The following is a 27,927-nucleotide window of genomic DNA, read 5'->3' as shown; positions in this document are numbered from 1 at the left end:
GAAATTTTGAGTGCAGCGGGTAGATTATCACAGAGCGTCCCAAAATCCAGCGACGCGTATGTTGGTGAGCTTCCAGGTTCTACAACAGGTTTTCAGGCAACTGATAATGTAAGTATTGAAGGTGTGAGTGTGAACTGGTGTGATCTGGAAACTCCAGAAAGTGAATTCCCCAGAAAAAGTGTCTCATTTACTGTTCACCACCCAAGACGCAGAAATATGCCTGCCCGTAACACAGCCCCAATCTTGTACTTCTTTCGGTTTTTACCCTTGGTTTCTGGAGATTATTAGTGCAATAGACTAATTGTTATGCCAGACAATACATTCATAAGTTATGTGTTCTACAGAAGTACAGTCGATTTCGTCTAAGGCCAGATGGTGGTATTGGGATGGCAGATTTAAAACATTTTATTGGCCTGGTCATAAATATGGATCTTGTGAAGAAAAAGAACCTGTCAAGTCATTAGTCAACTCAGCACCCTAGAAAAGTGATGGCAAGGGATACTTTCTTACTAATAAACAGATTTTTCCATATTATGGACAACACATGCAGCAAGAAACCAGGTGACTCGGACCATGATCCCCTCTTCAAGGTTAGGCTAGCCACTGACCACTTCAATTCTTGTTTTAAAAATCATTATGTTCCAGAGAAAACACTCAGTATTGTTGAGGCATTAGTTGGTACTAAAAAGAGAACTCATTTGATTCAGTATCTGCCAAACAAGCATTACCACCAGTGGGGAATTAAAGTTTTCAAGGTGTGTGAACCAGGTTCCTCATATAAAATACAGTTCAGTGTTGATTCACCTCATGCACCAAGTGGTAAAGGTTTGGGGTTTGATGTAGTTTTCAATTTACTGAATAGTATTGGAAGTATATTTGAGAAGGGGTACCATATTGTTGTGGACAACTGGTATACTTCTGTTGACCTGGTATTCGCTCTTTGGGAAAAGAACACTCTTTTCACCGGTTCTGTTCGCAGTAATAGAAAAAAATCTTCTCCCAGGAATAAACTATTTAACGTTAGAGCCTAAACAAACTGTATGTAAAAGAAGTGCCCCACTGCTGTTTACTGCATGGAGAGAGAAAGTTATTATCAGTTCTCTCTACTGCATGCCCAGCTATCAATCACAAGGTGAAACATGGATCTTTGAAGGGGAGGGAAATTGTTATGCCAGTTGTAGTGACAGAGTATACGAAGGGGATGAGGGGCACTGATGTGTCTAATCAGAAAAATGATCATGAGTCAGCTGAATGAGCTAGCCATAGGAACTGGTACAATCTTTTTTTTATTTATTTTGTTGACATGGCTATCTTCAAAGCCTACATTTTATGTACACAGAACACAGATGAAGATAAACTAATATTGTGAACATTGTGGAGTCTCTCTGTGGTACTGAAGAAGTTCAAAACTTGCCAGCTTCCGGCAGCACCTCTCACACTATAGAGAAACTTCCCAATAATCGTCAATGCAGGTGTGTTGTATGCAGTTCTCCTGGAAATAAAAAAGTGAAAAGATCCAACTATGGCTGCTTTGGATAAGATGTTGGTGTATGTGTGAACTGTTACAAGGACTTGCATCACAACAAAAAGAAAGGTGTGTGAAGACCTTAGTCCACCATGCTGGTATTCCTGAAAAATGTTGAGGTAAATCTTTTATTTTTTCAAAAGGGAACTAATGGCTTAAAATTAATGTTATGGATCTTCATCATAAGCTTATGGTACACAAATTACATAAATAATATTTTCAGTCATATCAACAAATTATTTCAGCCACTTTTAGGCCAGGATTTTTAAACATGTCTGTAATTGGTTAAACTTGTTTATGTATTTTTCACAGTATTACCCATCATTATTAATTTAATCTTTTTGTTTCTTGCATCAACGTTTAGTGCTATTTCTAAGCTTTAAAATGATATACAATACATGTATATTATGATTTATTTGTGGCTACAAATTTTTTTTTGAATGTCTGTAATGCAGTAACTTTAACCTCAGCATTTGCTATTTTGCTTTACGTCGCACCGACACAGATATGTCTTACGGCAACAATGGGATAGGAAAGGCCTAGGAATTGGAAGGAAGTGGCCATGGCCTTAATTAAGGTACAGTCCCGGCATTTGCCTGGTGTGAAAATGGGAAACCACTGAAAACCATCTTCAGGGCTGCCAACAGTGGGGCTTGAACCCACTATCTCCGGATTACTGGATACTGGCTGCACTTAAGCGACTGCAGCTATCAAGCTCGGTCCTGTAAATCCTGAAGCGGTACTAGCGTTAACTACCTGCCACATCATATCATATAATTCCCATTAATATGAGGTTTGCAACAACAGAAACACACATACACACAATTCAAGATGACAATATCTTACTTATGTCCAGCAGAGTACATTCATATTGACCACATAATTTTAATCTCACACTATGCAGCACTCCACTACTGTAAAATACTGTAGTTAAAGAAATCTGAAATGACAGTCTGTTTCACATTTCTCTAAAACCTAATTGCATCAAGATTCACCGCTAGAGTTACACGAGATATAAAATGGGCTATTTTAGTTTAAAGCAGCTGCCCAATAGCTAAAGTACTGCCATTTAAAACCTTCTGGCATGCACACTACCTAGATCTTCCAGGAATTCCATAGCTGTCGAGTTCCCGAAATAGTTCAACAGACCTACCTCTCAGATAAGTACACAGCTATAAACACTCTTGCTTGTTATGCTTACACAAAAGGAAAGTTTGTATGAGAGTAACAATGTTCCTAATTGTACCAGTTTATAATATGCATATAAAATGATCTTCGGGGTTGCTTGTGTAAAGGGGGTGTCTTTGTTCTGGAGATTATTATTATTATGAAAGACGAGTCTTTGTGCTACACAGCAAGATATAGAGAAGGACAGTTTGGGCACCCTATCGAGGGACTTGCACTTTCGTCCTCGCGTCTTGCTGGCACCACAAACAAGTTTTGTTTCTGATGTGCTGGGGAACATTAGAGAGCATGGGAATAACACCAGAAACAATTCAGATGTTCCGGAAAGTGTCAGAGTGTTCAGGCAATTGTCAGAGGGTGCAAGATTATTCCACCCTCGTGGTAAGAACACATGAAGTCTGCTCCAGTCGAATCCTGCACATGATTCGTTGTGTGCTTCCCTTGTTCTTGAAGAGGATGCATGCAAACTGGTGGGGGTGTTTGACTTCACATTCTAAGATGCAAAGCTAGCATCATCTATTCTCATCTTGTTCCTCTAGTAGGTGGACATGTATGTTCCGAGCTGTCGCTCCAAGCAGGAGTACCGGCCTAAGTGACGGGATAATGTAAGATTTATTTTCTTTAACATGTCTTAACCTTTTCAGCTGCAGGAATTTGGCGGGGCAGCCTCGCATCTCCGATGATATAATTCATAAAAAAAGCACTTTTCAGCACTGTCGCATTCTTGTTTTAGGGGCAGGTAACCTTCACACATTACTTGTAAAATTACTTGTGTAACTTTGTTTGTTTGCCTGTCTCTGGAGAATGGGAGTAGCTCACTGCAATAAGGGAATCTTCAATTCCAAAATAGGTTTTGTTAAGTACATGGTCCAGTCCTCAGAATCCCCTTGATGTCTGTTAGCTTACTCGTGTTTCCTAAATTGCTACTGTTTAACCTTTGTTACTAAAATTTTAAATTTCTTTCATATCACCTTCAAAATTGTTGGTATTTATTTAGCGCCCAGGGCATCACTTTGGTTCTGCAGACAGAACTACCAACCCTCCTGTGCCTGCAAGCACGGCTGTCAATTTGGTCACCTTCAATTGTTCTTTTATTGTTTCGTAGTCCTAGATCTCAAGGGTCACCAATGAGGAAGGCATTGATTTCAGATTAATACCTTAAATGATATCTTCAAATTATTTTGTGAGTGTTGACGAGAGCTGTGTAAATGCTTATTAATAGGTTAAACTGTATGTTTTATAAAATCATTTTTGAAGGTTAAGGTCATTAACTAAATGAACCTTAAAAGTTATATTTCATAAACAACATTTTTCGGAACCTGTTAGTCTTATTCACCACCTATTCACGTTCCCGGCATCTTCCACACATGCTCTTGTCCATCTATCATCCTTGTTTGTGTACTTTGTGACGTGTGGCCAAACCTCCATTTAATATAAAAATAAACGCTTGTCAGTTTCGAGCGTAGCTCAAGTTTGTGAGGTGGAGGATGTGGCCGGAATTGGGACAGCAGTGGGACAATAACGGAAGCCTCTACAATTTTTGTTTTGAAAAATTTGTTCATAGTTAAAAAAATATTTTTATGAGGTATCTGTTTTGGAAGAATTATGTTTCTGGACTCATGAACATTTTGAATGTTGGTAAGAATTATGTTTGGAAAAAATTTTGTGTTTAAATTATCATGTAGTTGTGAGTTTCAAAATTATGTATCTAACTTGTGAAACAGACTATAGAGACAAGTGCCATTTTTAGTGGCAAAATTAGGGTTGTGTAAAAGAAAGATCTCGAACATTCATCAACGGAAATGAAGAGAGAACTTTGATTGGTTGGAATAACAAAAATTTTAATTGGTGAATGTGAAAGCCGAGAGTAAAATTCTTTGGTCAGATTGGTTACCTTGTGCTTGCATCATTTTCGTTTTCTCATTCCTTCATGGGAGCGAAGCTTGCACCCGTGTCTTTTGCTTCTAACCATCCTTGTGGGCAGTCGTGATCCAGCATTAGTCCCGTCATAGGATACCTCCCTCAGTAATTCTCTCTCTCTCTCTCTCTCTTTTTTTTTTTTTTTTTTTTTTTGCCAGTTGCTTTATGTCGCACCGACACAGATAGGTCTTATGGCGATGATGGAACAGGAAAAGCCTAGGAATGGGAATGAAGTTGCTGCACGAGTTTATATATATTTGGCTTCAAGAAAATTTTGGATTACTTAAAACTGTCTTAAATTTTATTGACAAAATTTGTAGTACAATCTGTACCACATGTGTTGACTTTTCTGGGACTTGCACAAGATTCGAGATGTTTCTTAACAAGCGTCCAATTAAACTTTTAAATTTGACTGGTTTAGATTAATCGGAAGGTAACTCCTGTGCGCTCATTGGTCATTAATTTTGCGGGGCCGCTTCCAGTTGCACCATCCGGCACGAGCTAGCTTCGGGAAGCGTGTTGCAGGGTGGTTGGATTTCTGTCTTTGTCCTTATGTAGAACAGATGGGTTGTCCGGGAGCTCTGGCTTCTCTTGGGGTAAGCAAATCTTAAATTTCCTAATGTAACTTAACTTTATTTCATATCACCCCTTTTGATTTGTCACAGGGGTTTACACATTGATTTTTCTGCCAGTAAACAAATGTAAATTTTTTATGGTGTAAAGAAGGCTTTTCATCCTGTTCACATAGCTATGAGGCATGCCTTTTATAATATTTTTGTAATCTAAATTTAATTTGTCATTAAGCTTGGCCTCAGTAGTTCTGTTTCCTTTAATTTCTTTCAACCTGTATTTTTGGGTGAAGGTGGTCGCTTCACATTAAATGTATTTTACATGAAATTTTAGTACCGAGAAGACTGTAAGACTACAACTTAATTACTTCAGGGTTTCCTTTTCTATTTGGTATTCTTGTTAACGGTAGTGTTCAGTATTTTTATATTACGTCAGGTCAGGTACATCCTGCTACCATATGCGACTGTAGATAGTACTACCTGCAACTGTCTGGCCGAGTGTTGTGTAGCTGTTACCAAACCTGACAAACTAAGGGAGAACCAATGGCTATGGGCAGAGGAGTTCACCCTTAGTGGGCTTGTTAATGCCACTGTGTAGGAAATGACACATAAATTCAACTGGAAGCTATTGCCTTGCAGATGTGGCAGGGGACTACTAAAGGCAGGGAGATAACCCTGACAGAAAATCTTCTCTAACGTTAGGCCTAGCAAGTCAGTTGGAGAGTAACGGCAATCGCTTTCAACACCACCCACAGACCCACGCCAGGTATGATGGCTTACAGCCTGTAATACCAATAGTCAATGACCATCTTGCTCTTTCCATCCCAGCTGTAACGGGTAATCTTGTGACTGACTCTTTTGTTGAACAACTGCTTTTTACTACCTGCCAAGCCTTGCAATTGTGCAACAACCCCGGAGAAGACAACACACTCGAATAGTAACAATCAATGTACTGGGTTTGACTGGGAAATGTGAAGAGTTAGTGGATATCAAGAAGAGAAGGAAAATATCAATCCTAGGACTGAGTGAAACTAAATGGAAAGGTGAAAGGAAGAAAGAGTTGAGGAAAAACTATTCCCTCTACTGGAATGGTAACAACAGGGAGATGACAAATGGAGTAGGATTGATGTTGTCTAAAGAGTTAGATGGTATTACAGAGATCCAGTACATCAATGAGAGGATAAAAAAAGGCAACAGTTCGCCTTGGGAAAGAGAACCTGTGTATGAGAGTGTATGCCCCTCAGACGGGTTGCAATCAAGATGAAAAGAAAAAGTTTCTCGAAGACCTAGAAGTAATCATCAGTGAAGAGAGGGCAATCATCATCAGGGACCTTAACGCACAGCTCGGGACAGACAGGAATGACTATGAATAGGTGATGGGACCACATGGCTATGGGAGAAGGAATTCGGAATGCGAACATCTCCTAGACTTCTGTTTGGTAGTAAAAAGCAGTTGGTTCAACAAAAGAGTCAGTCACAAGATTACCCGTTACAGCTGGGATGGAAAGAGCAAGACGGTCATTGACTATGTCATTACAGATAAAGAAAGAAGTAGGCTAGTGACTGATGTCAAGGTGATTCCAAGTGAGAACCTCAATAGACACCACCGGTTATTAGTAGCAGATTTGAAAGACATTAATGTACCAAAGATAACAACCAGGAAATTACCTAAGATTAAGGTGTGGGAACTACAACAGATTGGAAAAAGAACCGACTATCAGGACCGTATAAGAGGACAACTGCCTACGGAAGAAGTGGACAGTGGTGAGGTAGAGTGGACAAGATTTAAAAACACCTTGATAAAAGAAGCAAAAGAGGTTTGTGGGAAGACAAGTGTGAGAGTAAGGGAAAAAGAGACACCCTGGTGGAATGAGAGAGTAAGATCCTCAATAAAGGAAAGGAACATAGCACAAAAAGAACGAGATAGGGAGAAATCCAAGCCAGAAGAGATAAGGGACGAGGGGAAGATCAGAGACCTCGAGGAAGTTTACCGGGACAAGAAATTGAGAGTTAAAAGAGTAGTAGAAGAGAAGAAGGTAAAGGGCTGGGAGAAATTTACTCAAAAACCGAAGGAAGACAGCAGAGGCAATATGAAACTATTGTTCAGAGTGATCAAAAACAAAAGGAATTCAGCTGAAACCATCAAAGTAATTGAGGATCCTAATGGAAACCTGGCCAGAAAAGAAGAGAACATCAGAGAGGTTCTGAGGAATCATTCTGATCACCTATTGAACAGGACAGAAGCGGATCAGAGAACAAAAGAACCAGCTGTTGAAACCTGCACAGAGGTACCTCCCATTACATGGGCAGAAACAGAAGTAGCTTTTAAGAAGATGCCGCAAGGGAAATCCCCAGGAATTGATGAAGTCATGCCACAGACATGATTACAGCAGCAGGAGTCCAGGGTTTACAGTGGCTACACAGAGTGCTCAATGCACTTTGGAAAGATGGCAAGATACCTACTGATTGGAGCAAGGGTGTCATTTTCTCCTTGTTTAAGATAGGAAATCACCGAAAATGCTCCAACTACTGGGGAATAACACTTTTCTCATAGGCTTAAGATTCTGGAGAAAATCTTAGAGCAGATTGCGAGTCATTTTAGAGCCACAGTTTGAAGAGGAACAGTATGACTTCCGGCCTAACAGGTCCACAACAGAACTAATCTTCAGGTGTCTGTATGTTAATGGAAAAATATTGGGAAAAAGGCAAAGATCTGTTTATGGTTTTCCTTGACATTGAGAAGGCATATGACAGCACTGCAAGAGAAGATATGGGAATGCCTGAGAAAAAGGAATGTGCCAGAGGGACTGGTGAGGAAAGTTCAGATGCTGTATGAGAACTGTACCAGCTGTACGCAATTGGGAGATGGACATTCATCCTGGTTCAAAACTGAAAGTGAAGTCCAGCAAGGCAGTGCACTCTTCCCATCATTGTTTATCACCATCATGGATGACATAATGAAGAACATCAAGAAAACCTCTGGTGAACTAAATGCAATGGCCTTTGCCGATGATGTTATGATCTGGGGAGAAACAGAGGAACAAGTAGTACAGTCGAGACTCAATGAATGGAAGGTTAAGTTCCAGGAGTTCAATTTCAAGATAAGCGAACTCAAAACAGTAGTGATAGCAATAAACAGAGAGGGATGACCAGCGAACATACTGCTAGAAAACCATCCACTAGAAAGTGTGGAAAACTTTACATACCTCGGCAGTGTTATATCTCAAGATACACTAACCACAAAGGAGGTGGCAAATAGAGTGCAGAAGAGCTCTCACTTTTAGCAGCAAGTACGAACACTCCTCTGGGATCCCAAAGTACCAACAAAATCAAAGCTGGTGATGTTCAATCAGTACTTCATACCAATCTTAACCTATGGTACTGAAACCTGCACCCTGCACTAGGAATGACTCATCAAGGTTGCAGGCATCTGAGATGGAAGTTCCTTAGGTCCACAATTCAAAAAACCATATAAGACAAGTGGGGATCGAAGGGGTAGTATGTGGTCCTGTGGGTGCACTTCTTGCTGATGGGAATGTACTAGCAAAACACAGGAAATGCCATTTATTTCTACCAAGTCCGATACATGCACGTCCATGCCGTGGCCTCTGGGCAATGGGTACATTCTTTAAGGTACACGGCTAAGTCATGTAAGGGCAGAAAGCGAGTTCCCGACACTTAAATGGGGACCAATCAGCTAAGGGAGACAACCCTAACAGAAAACATCGGTCCTCCAGGATTGCTGGGGGTTGGAGCAAGGCTAATAACCTCGCTCCGGAAAACAAACTGTTGCGAAGCCCCAGAATATGCCTCGGAATGGTGGATTTAATAGACGATGAGCTAAGCTAAAGGCAATGGACTACGCAATTGGTACATGGAATGTACGCACACTTCTACGAGCCGGAGCACTGAAAGTACTGATGCAGAAACGAGAAGTCAACAAAGTGGACATAGCAGCCTTACAAGAAACTAGATCAGGGCCTCTCAAACGCCCAAACTCTCACGCGTGCAGAGCACGGTGCATAGGCTCTGTGCACTGTGCATCGGTACGCTTCGCCTCAACTCGGCTTGACTCGGATGGTGTAGTGTGCTGAGAGCGACGAAGCGTTTGGTGGTAGACGACGTGTTTATCAGTGAAATAGATAAGCGCACGACAACAACATAATAATGGAGCAACCTGTTTCGAAGAAAGCAAAGACTTCCGAAAGTCCATTTCAATCGAACTGGGAACTTCCGTATTCTTTTTGTTTGTTTGTCGTGACGATAACGCCAAATGCTTAATCTATGGGACGATAATTACGTGCGTAAGAAAATCGTCTATTGAAAGACACTACAACAGACTACATTCGGAAAATTATTGTGAAATCATAGGAGACGTCAGAGAGAAAGAATTAAGGAAGCTGAAACAGCTTGAAGAAGAGCATTCTATATCCACAAATGAGGTTTGTTCCAGTACTGTAGCATTTTCATTTTGGTTACGGGTTCTGCATTTCTTAAAAATTATGTTTACATTCCTCTCAAACATGTATGTGTATTTCTAATTCACTTTTTTAATGTTTTTAATAACACTGGTAACCTTGTCCCATACAACTGTGCGTCTCCGCTCACCACACGTAAACATTTCGCAGTGGGGGAGAAACAGCAGTGAAGGTGAGGAACGCGGAGACAGGCCGAACGGGGAGACAGGTGTAGGGAGAGAGGAGTGGGGGGTCTGCACTCTGGTCAACCAAGCGAAGTCGTCTTTTGCACCGTGCACAGTGCATGCACCACGCGCATGCACCCTGAGAGGCCCTGAACTAGATGGTCAGGAAGGGATGAGATCTGGGACACCAAAACCCACACAATTTTCAGTAGTGGGAAGCCAAGGAATACACAAGAAGGAGGAGTAGCATTTATAGTATGAAAACAAGCTAAAGATGATGTATTACAGTTTTTGGCAGTAAATGAAAGATTGACAACACTGAGTGAAAAATGCGATTCTACAACTTAACAATTGTAAATGTATATGCACCAACGGAAGACAAGGAACAGATAGTCAAGGATCAGTTCTATGCTGAACTGGAATAAGTGCTAGATTCAATCCCATCAAACGATGCTAAGATGATAATAGGAGACCTAAATGTACAAATTGGGAAGGAGGAGATATATCAAGGAATAATAGGGATCCATAGTTTACACAACAATACTAATGATAATGGACAGAGATTACTTGACCTTGCTACCAGTAGAAACATGAAAGTGATGTCAACTTGTTTCCCTCATAAGGAGGTACACAAGCAAACATGGATATCGCCGGATGGAAAGACCTGTAATCAAATAGACCATGTTGAGCTTAAAAGTTATGCTATACAAAACCCTCATTCGCAGTATAGTGATGTATGGAAGTGAAACGTGGACCCTCCCAAAGAAAGCCGTGAAGAAGATAGATTTCTTCGAAAGGAAAATCCTGAGGAGAATTTACGGACCCATTTGCGTACAAGGGGAATCGAGAATTAGATATAACAATAAACTATATTCCCTGTATGGGGAGGCACCCCTGTCGCATGCCATTTGAATGAAGAGACTTAAATGGGCAGGTCATCTAATTAGGATGGAAGAACACCTAATCCCAAAGAAGGTATTCTTAGGAGACTTTGGAGGCCTGTGGGAAGGCCACGTAACAGATGGGAAGATGGTGTACATCAGCACGCAGCACATATCGTCAAGATCCGGAATTGGAGAGTAGCTGCACGAGATCGACAAGTTTGGCGTAGAGCAACTGGGGAGGCCATGACCCGAAAACGGGCCGTCGCGCCATAGGTAAGGTAAGGTATATAAGACAAGTTGAGGAATGATGTGGTTCGGAAGGAACCTGGGATTGTTACATCAGATCAACATGTCCAGACTGAGGTGGTTTGGGCATGTAATGAGGATAGAGCCAACAAGGACAGCATATGTTAACTTGGAGCAACATGTGGCAGGGAAACAGATGGTGGGAAGACAAAGAACCCAATGGATGGACATTGCAGACCGGGGAAGGACACTGGAGAACGTCATTAACAACAGCACTTATCTCAATAAGACTGAATGGAAGAGGCTCGCCAACAGCAGTCGGGAAACTGGAACTGTAAAATGATGATGATGATGATAATGTTTTTATAATAAATATTTTCTGTAAGTAGATATTAACTAAATTATTCTTTGTTTAAAGTTTCGGCCACCAAAGTTCTTCGTTCCATGACCTTGTAGGGTTCCTTCCACTTTCCACTTAGTTTTTGTGCATTTTACTTTGTTTAATTTTGATTTTACAAGATGATTTTTAACTATTCTTAAATTGTATTTAATGGCAAAATGTATCCCACAACAACTAAGTTTATATCTCCTTTGCTTGTTTATTATTTTAATGTTTTTGTGTGTATTATGTTACCACATTGTATACTAATTACTTTAGTACTAGAATTATAATAGTATCAGGAGGAAAGCACATCACCAGGGTCTGAAAAGGCAATCATAATTGAGAGATTTATCTCAGAGTATCATAAAATTGAAAGGAATTTTTCATTGAATTAATATAATGCACGCTGGGATTGGAACATTTTATCTTTACAGAGGGGATTATCATTGTACTGGTAATCGTTATATGGAGATTTCACTGTAACTAAATTTTAAATACAAGGATCATTCCAAAACTAATGTACCACTTATTAAAATAAATAAATATTGCATCTGGATTAAAGCCACTTTATATTAACAAGATACAATATTTATTTATTTTAGTAAATGACAATAAGCAATGAAAACCTACATTCGTTAATGTACCACTTGTTTTAACAAAGCCATTTTTTCTTCATAGAAACACCTTTACTACTTGCTTTAAAATTTAGTCAACCAGTTCCCACATGTGGTGAGGTTGTAGCACTTGATATCTGTCAAAATCAACAACAGACTTCCTGTTTTGTGAGCACGAGATGATGGGAGGTATCTACAAGAGGTTGAAACAAGTGTGTGGAGACAATGCTGTTGGCTGCAGTACAGTAAGTCACAGAGCACAGAGGTTACTGGGCAACAAAATGCCCATCAAGATTGAAGATTCTCCTTGCAGTGGTAGACTGCACATTACACAAACATCTAACATTGCGTAGCATGTCAACAATTATAAGCAAAATGTCACACGAATTGGGATTTGGGGAAGAATGTGTGTAGGAATACTGGAATAGCTAGAGTTGGAAAAAAGGTTTGTTCCAGGTGGGTTCCAAGGATGTTGACAGCTACTCGTTTAGAAACAAGAAAGACCATGTGCATCGAACTCTTGATTGCTATACGAAAATAGTGCAAATGACTTCCTTCAAAGAATAGTGACAGTTGCACCATTTTAAACCATCATGCAAATTCACCTCAAAAAATGAACTTCAAAAGGTTGTCTTCAACAGGCAAAATGATGGCCACTATTTTGCGGGATTTGGAGGAAAACCAGCTTGAAGTGGCATTATGTGCATAAAGGATACATATATATGAGTTATTCAAATACAAACCCTGAGTTTTCCACTTCCGCAGATATGTCAGGACAGTTTATTGGGTGATGGCAATGTTGCCCTTAACATTTTGCCACTGCCAGGAATAGTTTTTGTACGCTCCTTACTGACATGTCTAATGGAAGATTTCAGTGCAGAGATCCCATTAACTCGTAAATGCGCAGTTGCTCGCTATATATTCATTTAGAAAGTTGAGTACTGTTATATCTGTTTTATGAGTTTGCAAAAGTGAACATTTACGGTACTTCTTCCTTGCACATGAACTTGCTAGGTGCTGCTAGTGCAGCAATATTCAACCATCTTTTTGGTGTATCAGTGGATTTTTAATCTTTGTTGTCAAGACAATATTAGTATTAAATATGGTCAACTGTGAAGTTATCTTGGAGTGTTTTAAAACTCTGTTCCTGCCACAACCAAGAGGCATGCCCCATACATATTTGCTTCTTGCTTATGGCAGAAATTGAGTTGCCGTCAGAGAGGGAAAAACTGCGAACTTCCAGATTTGTGTGTGTCAGGAGCGCTGTACCAAACTTGATGCAAATAATACCTCCACCGCATCCTTTCACCACCAGATTTTGAAAACAATTTACACAGATTATTTGGTATATACAGTATTTTTTATATGTGTTTTGGTTGTCAAAGCAATATTTCTACATAAAACAAGAAATCCTTAAGATTGATATAAATGAAATAACCGAAGGAAATGTTAGAATGGTTGTTTCTTACTGGTCCACAAATACAAGATTTTGACTGTCATGTGTGAGATCAATATATACAGGACACCTGTCAACCCTATTCTATTCTCTGTAAAGAAATCTAATAAGCAAAAGGAAAGCACTCACTTTATTTTCTCCCTTCCTTGGAGCCAAGTCATACTGCTGAGATCTCCATAGGTGGTTACATGACTGTAGGCATGTGGAGAATCTATTACTGGCAAGGCATCCAACAGCAAGTGACGATAACTGCCCCACTGTCCATTTTGTAATACGTTCACAGCCAGATCCTTGTCCAGCTGCGTAGAATAGAAAGGAAGTGTAGGATCAAATGATGGGGCATCCTTATCCAGGGTAAAGACACACCTAGAACACCGAGAAATCCATATATATAAAATTATAATTTCATCCATAAACTTGATCTTTGCTTCATATTCATATTTATCTCAGATTACATGCACAAAAGTTGAAAACAGGTTCAGTTTATTTTTTGTTTGTGTCAACATTACACTAAAATAGCGGAAGAAATTTTCTCAAAATTTAGTATTTAGGTTCAAGGGTTAGACAAAGTGTGCACTAGGTTGTATATGTTATTTGATGGATATAGAGTGGGGTACCAACATTAAGAGAGCCAAAACAGGAAATGTCAAATTTCTTCTTTAATATTAACCATATTGAAAAAACAGGACATATATATTTATTACACTGTAACACTTCCTAGATTTAGAGGTTGCCTAAAAGCCCAAGTATACTTAAAACCAACTAACATTGTGTAATGGAAAAAGAAAGAAAAGTCTATTGAATTTTTGGAAATCACCAAAGATGGTTTCTTAAAATGTTTATGTAAAAAGGTAATATCTAATCCTTTATGTTTCATGTATTTGCACCTTGAGCAGAATAATAACAGAGATATTTACAATTACCAGTATTATATACTGTATTTCACAAAATTTCAAATATCTCTGGAATTAACAGTTCTAAGGAGTGTCCATAACAATGTATGTCCCAACCCTTGTCCCACTGCTCTACAGGGTCTGGTATGAAGTGAGATGAATCTTTTTATGACTGGATGCCCTTACTGGTGTCAACCTCATCAGAGGAATTAATAAGATCAAATGAATGACATTATGATATTAGGAAGGGAGAGGGTGAAACACAGTGCCAGCACATAGCCTGCTTCTGTTGAATAGCACTAAGGGGTCTGCTCAAGGCTTAATATATCCATCCGGTGGACAAATCTCCATCAATAGCGGGGATTCTGTAGAACGCAGAGGTGAAAGAAGGTGCGGGCATGAATGGGTGGATACAAAAGAAAGAAGATTAATTTAAAACTTTAAAAATTTGAGATATATTTCTTTCTCCTTTTTTTTCTTTTCTTTTCAAACCTTACACTTTACTAAGCAAATGACAATAAATTACGTACAAGTTCTAGCTCGTGAGCTTGAGTAACAATATTTGAAAAATCTGGAATAATCAAATAACAACCATTTAACAACCTGAGCTTCAGGCTCCCTAATTACAAATTTAACAAGAGCACTACTGCTCCCTACACCCAACATTCAAGAGGACTGACATACAGAATTTACAATGATAGAAAAAGAGCATCTTTGCTCCACTCAATTACCGACTAAGAGACTTTTCTCCCAAAATTTTCAGGTTTTACAAGTTGCTTTACATCGCACCGACACAGATAAGTCTTATAGCGACGATGGGTCAGGAAGGGGTTAGGAGTGGGAAGGAACCGGCCGTGGCCTTAATTAAGGTACAGCAACAGCATTTGCCTGGTGTGAAAATGGGAAACCACGGAAAACCATCTTCAGGGCTGCCGACAGTGGTGTTCGAACCCACTATCTCCCGAATACTGGCCGCACTTAAGCGACTGCAGCTATTGAGTTCGGTAATTTACAAGTTTAGGCCTTTTAAAGGCACACTCTACATTTAGTAAAACCAACGGTAGACACTGTCTCATCTGCTCAACAGTCGAAATTACATGAAGATAGTTAACTTTAACAGGGGCAATAAGTGCCCATTCTACGTGGCCTTAGTCAAAAAAGAAGAAAAGGTTAAAGTTACTGGCCAAAAATCAAAATGTTAGGACCCAAACACTTGCACTCCTTGAAATTCACACGAAAAATACTTAAAACCCTATGTGGGCTTATGGCCAAAAGTTACAGAGGCTAAGCCTATACTACGGAAGTGACTAGATGGAGAGAAATATTTAAGTTACAAAATTCACGAGATAGATTTTAAAGATTACAAAATCATAGTCACCAAGTTGAAGGTGAATACAAGAGAGTTCACACTCTTTATTCCCTAAGTTAGACTAAAGTCCTTAGACTTATTTGAAATTTACATATAAAGTTTGAAATTCACATTAATAAAGAATTTTGAAACCTTCCTCTCAAAGTAACTTCCTGAGGCTATTGCATGTTTACGAACGGTCTGCCATTACCTTGAGCTGATGGGCCTTCTGAAGATGGACAAGGTAGCCCCCGCCTCCTCTATGAGCACACTCTGAACCTCTTGACTGGAGCGATCACTAAGACAACATGGCCTGAACGGTCCCAGCTTTTATAGTGGAGAGGAAGTTTTCAGATTTTTCTGGGCCAAGGCCCTGACACACCCACAATTCCTATAGGTTAATTTAATAAATATACAAATATTTCTTATTGGTTGAAATATTAAATTGGCAAGCTGGCCCCGTGGTGTAGGGGTAGCGTGCCTGCCTCTTATCCGGAGGTCCCGGGTTCGATTCCCGGCTAGGTCCGGGATTTTTACCTGGTCCTGAGAGCTGGTTCGAGGTCTACTCAGCCTACATGATTAGAATTGAGGAGCTATCTGACAGTGAGATAGCGGCCCCGGTCTAGAAAGCCAAGAATAACGGCCGAGAGGATTCGTCGTCCTGACCACATGACACCTCGTAATCTGCAGGCCTTCGGGCTGAGCAGCAGTCACTTGGTAGGCCAAGGCCATTCAAGGGCTGTAGTGCCATGGGGTTTGGTTTGTTTTTATTAAGTTGGCAGGAAGAGATAGAAGTGTTGATAACTTTAGAACACCAAAAAAAATTAAAAACAATTCAGTTTGACCAACTAATGAATACAAAATTTTATCTAGAATTTTAACTGACCATCCTCTCATAAAAGGGACCACCTAGGTTGACAGTAGAGACCTCTGTCGAAAAGTGTCCAAACTTCTTTTACCAAGTAGCTTGACGCCGAAGTTATAGATGGTCTTCTCAAAGGCACTTAATTTAAATCCATGGGGCGGGTGTCCCTCCGGTACAGTATTCAAAATGATGCACACATGAAATGCTGTCAATTATCTACACTGTTTTATTTACAAATTATATATACATTATACACACACACACTAATGAACTACTACCTTGAACTGACTCAAAGAAGAAGAAGAAGAAGAAGAAGAAGAAGAAGAAGAAGAAGAAGACTGCCATATTAGCATGTCAACCAATTACCAACACAACAAAATCACAACACGAGTTCACACACTGAATTTGACTAGTGACTTTCGCTAATAAGTCAATTCAACTCCCAAGACTGGCTCTTTGTATACACTGCCAGTCCAGGCTTCTAGAAAAGTATGACACAACATGTTTTTCTCGTATCTTCTCAAGTCTCCAATAACCTATATACAAATGGATAGAATGTTCTATAAGACTCTAGTGACAAAGGTGTGTTGTCCTAGAATATTACCCTGTGTTGCACAACATTACATTGGGTTTTATACATTATACTCGCTTTCGCTCGTTGGGGGCTGCGCCCCCAAACCCCCAATTCCTCTATATTTCAAGTGCTCACATGGAAAACTACTGTGACGAAAAGGTACTTCGTTACGAAGAACGGATTCGCCACCAGACGGCGCATATATTCGCGTACATATTTGGTCCTCTAATATTTTCTCGTACCGTATATTCACGATTTATAGACGAGGTAGCGTTAAACGTTCTGACGTGGTGAAAACTACGTACGATTCTCGCAAGATAAGAAATTATTTTCCTAACGTAACGGGGAGCTATAATCTTGAAACTTGGCAGGTTTATTGTGGTTGAAACGCTCTATATTTCCGTTATTTGATGTTTTGTCGTATCTGTTCGAGTTGACCCTAGATTGGTTTAGAACCTTGGATTAGGAGTACAGGGTTTACGTATTACTTTCGTTTTTCCATGTTTACAGGGTGCTAGAATCATGCATTTGGTCACTTGTGGCCCACAAACGTTCCAATGAGCCTGCCAAATTTCATGATTCTATCGGTCCTATAAGTGTGTAAAACAGTAAATTAATTACGGAAAATGTAAAAAATTGACGTTAAATCTGAAAAATGGAGTTCTATCCAAGGCATAAGGGTTCATGATACGACTAAAATTCCCGGGACCGAAGTTGTAGAACCCTTCATGATGGGATCCGAACGTCTTGTCCATTTGGCGGTACGACTTACAGTTTAGCCACCAAAATTCTCGAACGTTACTTAGCACCATAATGAAATTTGCTTCCAGATTTTGATAACTTCTGGAGATGAAGACGTTAAACAATTCAACTCCCGGCAAATTTTAATTCTTTGGCGCACTGCAACATATCGTCCAAAATTTAGTTTAAGGCAAGGGAAGTAAAAATAACACAAAATCAACATATGGAACTTTTCCACAATACAGCCTATTTGCTATCATATTGTCAAATTTTAAGTTTCTAGCTCATGCCGAAGTGGGTAAACATTTATGCCAGCCAGTGAGCCAAACAGTTTTATATATATAATATAGAGCCAGACAATGTGCACGCTAAATAGTGCCGACTTTGGTTAGGAAATTTATTGCGGAAAAACGGTACGTCGTATGAAAGTATGGATTGCGCCATCAGACGACCCCTTTAGTCTTCTACATTACTGTCTTAGGCCTTTTCTAGTATCTTGCGTATTTATACAAAGGAAAGAGGTGAACATATCGATCCATGTCAAATTTCGACCGCTTTAAACAAGTTGAAAAAAGATTTTGCCAACTTAGCAGACACCTACATTGTTGAAACTTGGCACGCTGGACGACAATATAAAGACCTACAATTTTGGTTGTTTGAGGTTTTGCCATATCTCCATGGTCTTCACCATAAATTGATTACGGTACATACATTATGCTGAAATTAAGGTAGTGTTTCTTGGTAAGTTACTGTATTCCTTCAGTTTCCCATACATTCATAGCAGTAGAATAATCAAAGTCGGTCTACATATGGCCAATGGTCGTGTCAGGGAGCGTGCTGAATTTAGTGTCTATCTGTCTTATGAGTGTGTTAATCAGTAAAAAATGTATGGAAATTTAACAAAATTGATAAAAACCGGGGAAATGAAGGTCAGTCTGAGGTAGAAGGGGCCGAGATACGACAAAAAGTCATACGACCAAAATTGTAGACATCTTAATTTTAGGACGCGAAAGTGCAATCAGTTCATTGATAGCAATTACCGTTCAGCCACAAAATAGCTCTAAACGAAAGTCTGCATCGTCATTAAATTTGGCTTCATATTTCGATTTTTCAGTGGGTTAATTATTCAAAATTTGAACTTGTTGCGATTTCTTCGTCGGTTACAGGCTTGGATCTAGAGCATTGCCAAATATTAATTTTGTAGGGCACTGCATCATTGCGTCCACCATTTTGTTTGGGGGGAAGGGGTGCAGAGGATTTTGATTGGGTGGTGGAGGGGTAAATATGAGAAAATGGAATGTTTTGGAATTGTTTCTTGGCTTAAAGCCCAATTTCTATCATATTGATTAATTTCAATTCCTGGATCATCTGGATGGGCCTAACACGAAATTTGAGTCTGATAATTTGATTGGGCGGGGAGGAAGCTAAATATGAAAAATTTGAACTATATTTGAATTTTTCCTTGGGTTGCAACCTAATAGCCATCACATCGCCGAATCTCAAGATCGTAGATCATCTGGAAGGCTCTAACACGAAATTTGAGCCCGATATATTGATTGGGCGGGGGGATGAAATATGAAAAATTTTAACTTTTTGGCATTTTCCTTGGGTTTCAGCCTAATAGCTATCAGACTGCCGAATTCCAATATTCTAGCGCATCTGGAACGGAAGGTTCTAAACCGAAATTTGAGTCCCATATTTTGATTCGGTGGGGGGATAAATATGAAAAATTTGAACTTTTTGGAATTTTCCCTTGAGTTGCAGCCTAATTTATATCACATTGCCAAATTTCAAGTTCCTAGCTCATCTGGAAGAGTCTAACGCGAAATTTTAGTCCGATAATTTGATTGGACGGAAAAGCGGCTAAATATGAAACATTTCAACTTTTTAGAATTTTTCCCACGGTTGCAGCTTAATAGCTATCAGATTACAGAATTCCAAGTTTCTAGCTCATCTGGAACTGAAGGGTCTTACCCGAAATTTGATTCCGATATTTCGATTCGGTGGAGGCTAAATATGGAAATTTTGAACTTTTTGGAATTCTTCCTTGGGTTACAGCCAAATAGCTATCAGGCAGCCGAATTTCAAGTTCCTAGCTCATATGGAAGGGTCTAACACGAAATTTCAGTCCGATATTTTGATTGGGCGGAAGGGGGCTAAATATGAAAAATTTCAACTTTTCGGAATTTTTCCTTGGTTTGCAGCCTAATAACTGTCAGAGTGCCGAATTTCAAGTTCCTAGCTAATCTGCAAGGGTGTAACACCGAAATTTGAGTGATTCTGCACGGGGGGGGGGCTAAATACAAAAAATTTGAACTTTTTGGAATTATCCCTTGGGACACACCGTAATAGCTATCAGAGTGCCACATTTCAAGTTCATAGCTCATCTGGAAGGGCCCAACACGAAATTTCACTCCGATATTTTGATTGGGCGGAAGGGGGGCTAAATATGACAAATTTCAACTTTTTGGAATTTTTCCTTGGGTTGCAGCCTAATAGCTATTTGATTGCCGAATTTCAAGTTCCTAGCTAATCTGCAAGGCTGTAACACCGAAATTTGAGTGATTCGGCGAAGGGGGGCTAAATACAAAAAAATTGAACTTTTTGGAATTTTCCCTTGGGACACACCCTAATAGCTATCAGATTGTCACATTTCAAGTTCCTAGCTCATCTGGAAGGGCCTAACACGAAATTTCACTCCGATATTTTGGTTGGGCGGAAGGGGGGCTAAATATGAAAAATTTCAACTTTTTGGAATTTTTCCTTGGGTTGCAGCCTAATAGCTATTCGACTGCCGAATTTAAAGTTCCTAGCTCATCTGCAAGGGTGTAACACGAAATTTCAGTATTTCGGCGAAGGGGGGGCTAAATACAAAAAAATTGTACTTTTTGGAATTTTCCCTTGGGACACACCCTAACAGCTATCAGACTGCCACATTTCAAGTTCCTAGCTCATGTGGAAGGGCCCAACACGAAATTTCACTCCGATATTTTGATTGGGCGGAAGGGGGGCTAAATATGAAAAATTTCAACTTTTTGGAATTTTTCCTTGGGTTGCAGCCTAATAGCTATTTGATTGCCGAATTTCAAGTTCCTAGCTAATCTGCAAGGGTGTAACACCGAAATTTGAGTGATTCTGCGCGGGGGGGGGGCTAAATACAAAAAATTTGAACTTTTTGGAATTATCCCTTGGGACACACCCTAATAGGTATCAGAGTGCCACATTTCAAGTTCCTAGCTCATCTGGAAGGGCCCAACACGAAATTTCACTCCGATATTTTGATTGGGCGGAAGGGGGGCTAAATATGACAAATTTAAACTTTTTGGAATTTTTCCTTGGGTTGCAGCCTAATAGCTATTTGATTGCGAATTTCAAGTTCCTAGCTAATCTGCAAGGCTGTAACACCGAAATTTGAGTGATTCGGCGAAGGGGGTCTAAATACAAAAAATTGAACTTTTAGGAATTTTCCCTTGGGACACACCCTAATAGCTATCAGATTGTCACATTTCAAGTTCCTAGCTCATCTGGAAGGGCCTAACACGAAATTTCACTCCGATATTTGATTGGGCGGAAGGGGGCTAAATATGAAAAATTTAAACTTTTTGGAATTTTTCCTTGGGTTGCAGCCTAATAGGTATTTGATTGCGAATTTCAAGTTCCTAGCTAATCTGCAAGGCTGTAACACCGAAATTTGAGTGATTCGGCGAAGGGGGGCTAAATACAAAAAATTGAACTTTTTGGAATTATCCCTTGGGACACACCCTAATAGGTATCAGAGTGCCACATTTCAAGTTCCTAGCTCATCTGGAAGGGCCCAACACGAAATTTCACTCCGATATTTTGATTGGGCGGAAGGGGGGCTAAATATGACAAATTTAAACTTTTTGGAATTTTTCCTTGGGTTGCAGCCTAATAGCTATTTGATTGCGAATTTCAAGTTCCTAGCTAATCTGCAAGGCTGTAACACCGAAATTTGAGTGATTCGGCGAAGGGGGGCTAAATACAAAAAATTGAACTTTTAGGAATTTTCCCTTGGGACACACCCTAATAGCTATCAGATTGTCACATTTCAAGTTCCTAGCTCATCTGGAAGGGCCTAACACGAAATTTCACTCCGATATTTGATTGGGCGGAAGGGGGCTAAATATGAAAAATTTCAACTTTTTGGAATTATTCCTAGGGTTGCAGCCTAATAGCTATTCGACTGCCGAATTTCAAGTTCCTAGCTCATCTGCAAGGGTGTAACACGAAATTTCAGTATTTCGGCGAAGGGGGGGCTAAATACAAAAAAATTGTACTTTTTGGAATTTTCCCTTGGGACACACCCTAACAGCTATCAGATTGCCACATTTCAAGTTCCTAGCTCATCTGGAAAGGTCTAACACGAAATTTCTTTGATTGGGCGGAAGGGGGGCTAAATATGAAAAATTTGAACTTTTTGCAATTTTTCCTTAGGTTGCAGCGTAAAAGCTATCAGACTGCCGTATTTCAAGTTCCTAGCTCACCTGGAAGTGGGCAAACATTAATGTCAGTGAGTCAGTGAGTCAGTCAGTTAGCCTTGTGGCTTTATATATATAAGATAAGATAAGATAGAGCCGGGCAATGTGCACGCTAAATAGTGCAGACTTCCATTTGGAAATTCATTGCGTCCAAACGGTAAGTCGTATCGAGGTAAGGTTTTCACCATCGGACGTCCCATTTAGTCGCCGACAGTACTGTGTGGGGCATTCTCTCGTATCTCGCCTATTTATACCATATAAAGGGGTGAACGTTTCGATCCATATCAAATTTCGTCCGCTTAGCAACAGTTGAAAAATAATTTTGCCAACATAGCAGACAGCTACAGTCTTGAAACTTTGCAGGCAGGTTGATGATGAAACGACCTATAATTTTGCTTATTTAAGGTTTTGCCGTATCTCAACGGGTTTCGCCATAAATTGCTTAAGAATCATAAATTAGGCCGAAATTTCAATAGTGTTTGCACATGTACCCTCCGTTTTCCCATACTTGCAAGGCAGCTAGAATAACGAAAGTCGGTCTACATATGGCCAATGACGTTGCCAAGGAGCGTCCTGAATTTCGTTCATCTATCCATCTTATGAGTGTGTGAATCAGTAAAATCATTTATGGAAATTTATCAAAAATAACCGATACCGGGAAAATGAAGCTCAATCTAAGGTAGAAGGAGTCGAGATACGACAAAAAGTCATAGGACCAAAGTTGTAGATCTCTTCATTTTAAGGGCCGAAAGTGCAGTCCGTTTATTGATAACAATTACCGTTTAGCCACAAGAGAGCTCGAAACGAAAGCCTGCACCGTCATTTAATTTGGCTTAATATTTCGAATTTTTTAGTGGATGAAATATTAAATATTTTAACTTTTTACAATTTCTACGTCGGTTACAGGCTAGGAGCTAGAACTTTGCCAAATATTAATTTCGTGGGGCACTGCATCACGGTATCCGCCATTTTGTTTGGGGGAGGGGGAAAAAAATTTAAAATTTACAATTTTTGGAATTTTTCCGTGGGTTACACGCTAATAGCTATCACCTTGCCAAATTTCAAGTTTCTAGCTCATCTGGAAGGGTCTAACACGAAATTTCTTTGATTGGGCGGAAGGGGGGCTAAATATAAAAAAATTGTACTTTTTGCAATTTTTCCTTGGCTTGCAGCCTAAAAGCTGTCAGACTGCCGAATTTCAAGTTCCTAGCTCACTTGGAAGTGGGCAAACATTAATGTCAGTCAGTCAGTCAGTCAGTCAGTTAGCCTTGTGGCTTTATATATATAAGACTCGCTTTCGCTCGTTGGGGGCTGCGCCCCCAAACCCCCCATTCCTGTACATTATAAGTGGTCACACGGAAAATTACAGTGACGAACCTGTACTTCGTTACGAAAAACGGAATGCGCCACCAGGCGGGCCAGATATTCGCTTACATGTATGGTCCTCTAATATTTTCTCGTACCGTACATTCACGAGTTATAGAAAAGATAGCGTTAAACGTTTCGACGTGGTGAAAATTACATACGATTCTCACAAGATAAGAAATTATTTTCCTAACGTAACCGGGAGCTACAGTCTTGAAAGTTGGTAGGTTTATCTTATTTGAAACGCTCTATATTTCCGTTATTTGATGTTTAGTCGTATCTGCATCGTTTTCGCCGCAGATTGGTTTAGAACCTTGGATTAGGAATACAGTGTTTCCGTTTTACTTTCGTTTTTCCATTTTTACAGAGTGCTAGAATCATGCATTTTGCTCACGTGTCACCCTTGAAAGTTCCAGTGAGCCTGCTAAATTTCATGAACCTATCGGTCTTATAAGTGTGTAACACAGTAAAATTAACTACGGAAAATGTAAAAATTGACGTTAAATCTGAAAAATGCAGCTCTATCTAAGGCATAAGGGATCATGATACGACTAAAATTCCCGGGTCAGAAGTTGTAGATCTCTTCATGATCGGATCCGAACGTCTTGTCCATTTGGTGGTAGAACTTACAGTTTAGCCACCAAAATCCTCGAAACGCTAGTTAGTACCATAATGAAAATTACTTCCAGATTTCGATATTTTCTGGAGATAGAATTTTACTTATTTAATGTTTTGCCGTATCATCAAGGGATTCACCATAAATTGCTTAGGAACCTTAAATTAGCCTGAAATTTTATTGGTGTTTCCATATATTCCTTCCATTTTCCTATACATTCAAGGCAGCTAGAATAATGAATGTCAGTCTGCATATGCCCAATAACCGTGCCAAGGACCGTGCTGAATTTAGTGCATCTATCTGTCTCATGAGTGTGTGAATCAGTAAATTAATTTTTGAAAATTTAACAAAATTTTCCAAAACCGGGAAAATGAAGCTCAATCTGAGGTAGAAGGCGTCGAGATACGACAGAAAGTCATAGGACCAAAGTTGTATATCTACTCATTTTAGGACATGAAAGTGCAGTCCATTTATCGATAACTATTACGGTTTACCCACAAGAGATCTCGAAACAAAAGGATGCACCGTTTTTAAATTTGGCTTAATATTGCGAATTTTTAGTGGATTGAATATGAATGATATTAACTTATTGCAGTTTCTACGCCGGATATGGTTTAGGAGCTAGAAATTAGCCAAATTTTAATTTTGTAAGGCGCTGCATCACGGTGTAGCCATTTTGTTTGGGGGAGGGGGTATTTTAAAAATTTATACTTTTAGGAATTTTTCCGCAGGATACACGCTAATAGCTATCACATTGCCAAATTCAAAGTTCCTAGCCCATCTGGAAGGGTCTGACCCGAAATTTGAGTCCGGTAATTTGATTGAGCCGTGGAGGGTCTAAATATGAAAAATTTGAACTTTCCGAAATTTTTCCTTGGGTTACAGCCTAATAGGTATCAGAAAGGGTCTACGAAATTTGAGTCCGATAACTTGATTGCGCGGAAGGGTGTAGCACGAAATTTGAGTCCGGTATTTTAATCCGGTGTGGGGGGCTAAATGTGATAAATTTGAACATTTTGAAATATTTCCACGGGTTATAGAATAACACCTATCAGATTGCCGAATTCCAAGCTTCAAGTTCATCTGGAACGGAAGTGTCTAACCCGAAATTTGAGTCCGACATTTTGATTCGACGGGAGGCTAAATACAAAAATTTGAACATTTTGGAATCTTGCCTTGGGTTGCAGCCTAATAGCTATCAGATTTCCGAATTTCAAGTTCCTAGCTCATCTGGAAGGCTCTAACAGGAAATTTTAGTCCGATATTTCGATGGGGAGGAAGGAGGGCTAAATACGGAAAATTTCAACATTTCTGAATTTTTCCTTAGGTTGCAGCCTAATAGCTATCAGACTGCCGAATTCCAATTTTCCAGCTCATCTGGAACGGAAGGGTCTAACCCGAAATTTGAGTCCGATATTTTGATTCGATGGGGGGCTAAATACGAAAAATCTGAACGTTTTGGAATTTTGCCATGGGTTGCAGCCTAATAGCTATCAGATTTCCAAATTTCAAGTTCCTAGCTCATCTGGAAGGGTCTAACACGAAATTTTAGTCCGACATTTTGATGGGGCGGAAGGGGGGCTAAATATGAAAATTGTCAACGTTTTTGAATTTTTCCTTGGGTTGTAGCCTAATAGCTATCAGACTGCCGAATTCCAAGTTTCCAGGTCATCTGGAACGGAAGGGTCTAACCCGAAATTTGAGTCCGACATCTTGGTTCGACGGGGGGCTAAATACGGAAAATAGAACTTTTTGGAATTTTGCCTTGTGTTACATCCTAATAGCTATCAGATTTCCGAATTTCAATTTCTTAGCTCATCTGGAAGGGTCTAACACGAAATTTTAATCCGATATATTGATGGGGCGGAAGGGGGGCTAAATATGAAAAATGTCAACATTTTTTAATTTTTCCTTGGGTTGCAGCCTAATAGCTATCAGACTGCCGAATTCCAAGTTTTCAGCTCATCTGGAACGGAAGGGTCTAACCCGAAATTTGATTCCAATATTTTGATTCGATGGGGGGCTAAATACAAAAAATTTGAACATTTGAGAGTTTTGCCTTGGGTTACAGCCTAATAGCTATCGGACTGCCGAATTTCAAGTTCCTAGCTCATCTGGAAGGGTCTAACATGAAATTTTAGTCCGATAATTTGATTAGGCGGAAGGGGGGCTATATATACAAAATTTGAACTTTTTTGAATTTTTCCTTCGGTTGCACCCCAATAGCTATCAGACTGTAGAATTTCAAGTTCCTAGCTCACTTGGAAGTGGGCAAACATTAATGTCAGTCAGTGAGTGAGTGAGTCAGTTAGCCTTGTGGCTTTATATATATAGGATAAGATAAGATAGAGCCGGGCAATGTGCACGCTAAATAGTGCAGACTTCCATTTGGAAATTCATTGCGTCCAAACGGTAAGTCGTATCGAGGTAAGGTTTTCACCATCGGACGTCCCATTTAGTCGCCGACAGTACTGTGTGGGGCATTCTCTCGTATCTCGCCTATTTATACCATATAAAGGGGTGAACGTTTCGATCCATATCAAATTTCGTCCGCTTAGCAACAGTTGAAAAATAATTTTGCCAACATAGCAGACAGCTACAGTCTTGAAACTTTGCAGGCAGGTTGATGATGAAACGACCTATAATTTTGCTTATTTAAGGTTTTGCCGTATCTCAACGGGTTTCGCCATAAATTGCTTAAGAATCATAAATTAGGCCGAAATTTCAATAGTGTTTGCACATGTACCCTCCGTTTTCCCATACTTGCAAGGCAGCTAGAATAACGAAAGTCGGTCTACATATGGCCAATGACGTTGCCAAGGAGCGTCCTGAATTTCGTTCATCTGTCCGTCTTATGAGTGTGTGAATCAGTAAAATCATTTATGGAAATTTAACAAAAATGACCAAAACCGGGAAAATGAAGCTCAATCTAAGGTAGAAGGAGTCGAGATACGACAAAAAGTCATAGGACCAAAGTTGTAGATCTCTTCATTTTAGGGGACGAAAGTGCAGTCCGTTTATTGATAACAATTACCGTTTAGCCACAAGAGAGCTCGAAACGAAAGCCTGCACCGTCATTTAATTTGGCTTAATATTTCGAATTTTTTAGTGGATGAAATATTAAATATTTTAACTTTTTACAATTTCTACGTCGGTTACAGGCTAGGAGCTAGAACTTTGCCAAATATTAATTTCGTGGGGCACTGCATCACGGTATCCGCCATTTTGTTTGGGGGAGGGGGGCAAAAATTTAAAATTTACAATTTTTGGAATTTTTCCGTAGGTTACACGCTAATAGCTATCACCTTGTCAAATTTCAAGTTTCTAGCTCATCTGGAAGGGTCTAACACGAAATTTCTTTGATTGGGCGGAAGGGGGGCTAAATATAAAAAAATTGTACTTTTTGCAATTTTTCCTTGGGTTGCAGCCTAAAAGCTGTCAGACTGCCGAATTTCAAGTTCCTAGCTCACTTGGAAGTGGGCAAACATTAATGTCAGTCAGTCAGTCAGTCAGTTAGCCTTGTGGCTTTATACATATAAGATAAGATAAGATAGAGCCGGGCAATGTGCACGCTAAATAGTGCAGACTTCCATTTGGAAATTC

General features: G+C 39.7%; 1 protein-coding gene across 4 annotated transcripts in view; it reads right to left on the bottom strand.

Annotated features, from left to right (window-relative positions):
* Window positions 1–27,927, bottom strand: part of LOC136883507 (fatty acid synthase) — an 830,097-nt gene that overhangs the window by 240,389 nt on the left and 561,781 nt on the right. For all 4 annotated transcript variants that reach the window (XM_068229677.1, XM_068229680.1, XM_068229678.1 and 1 more), the window contains one exon: window positions 13,553–13,789. In XM_068229677.1, the coding sequence (XP_068085778.1) occupies window positions 13,553–13,789 (237 nt within the window). The remainder of the gene's footprint in view (window positions 1–13,552; window positions 13,790–27,927) is intronic.

This window comes from Anabrus simplex, chromosome 11 (assembly GCF_040414725.1).
Source record: "Anabrus simplex isolate iqAnaSimp1 chromosome 11, ASM4041472v1, whole genome shotgun sequence".
NCBI lineage: Eukaryota > Metazoa > Arthropoda > Insecta > Orthoptera > Tettigoniidae > Anabrus > Anabrus simplex.
The sequence above is the reverse complement of the archived record's forward strand: the minus strand, read 5'-3'. Positions and strand labels throughout refer to the sequence as shown.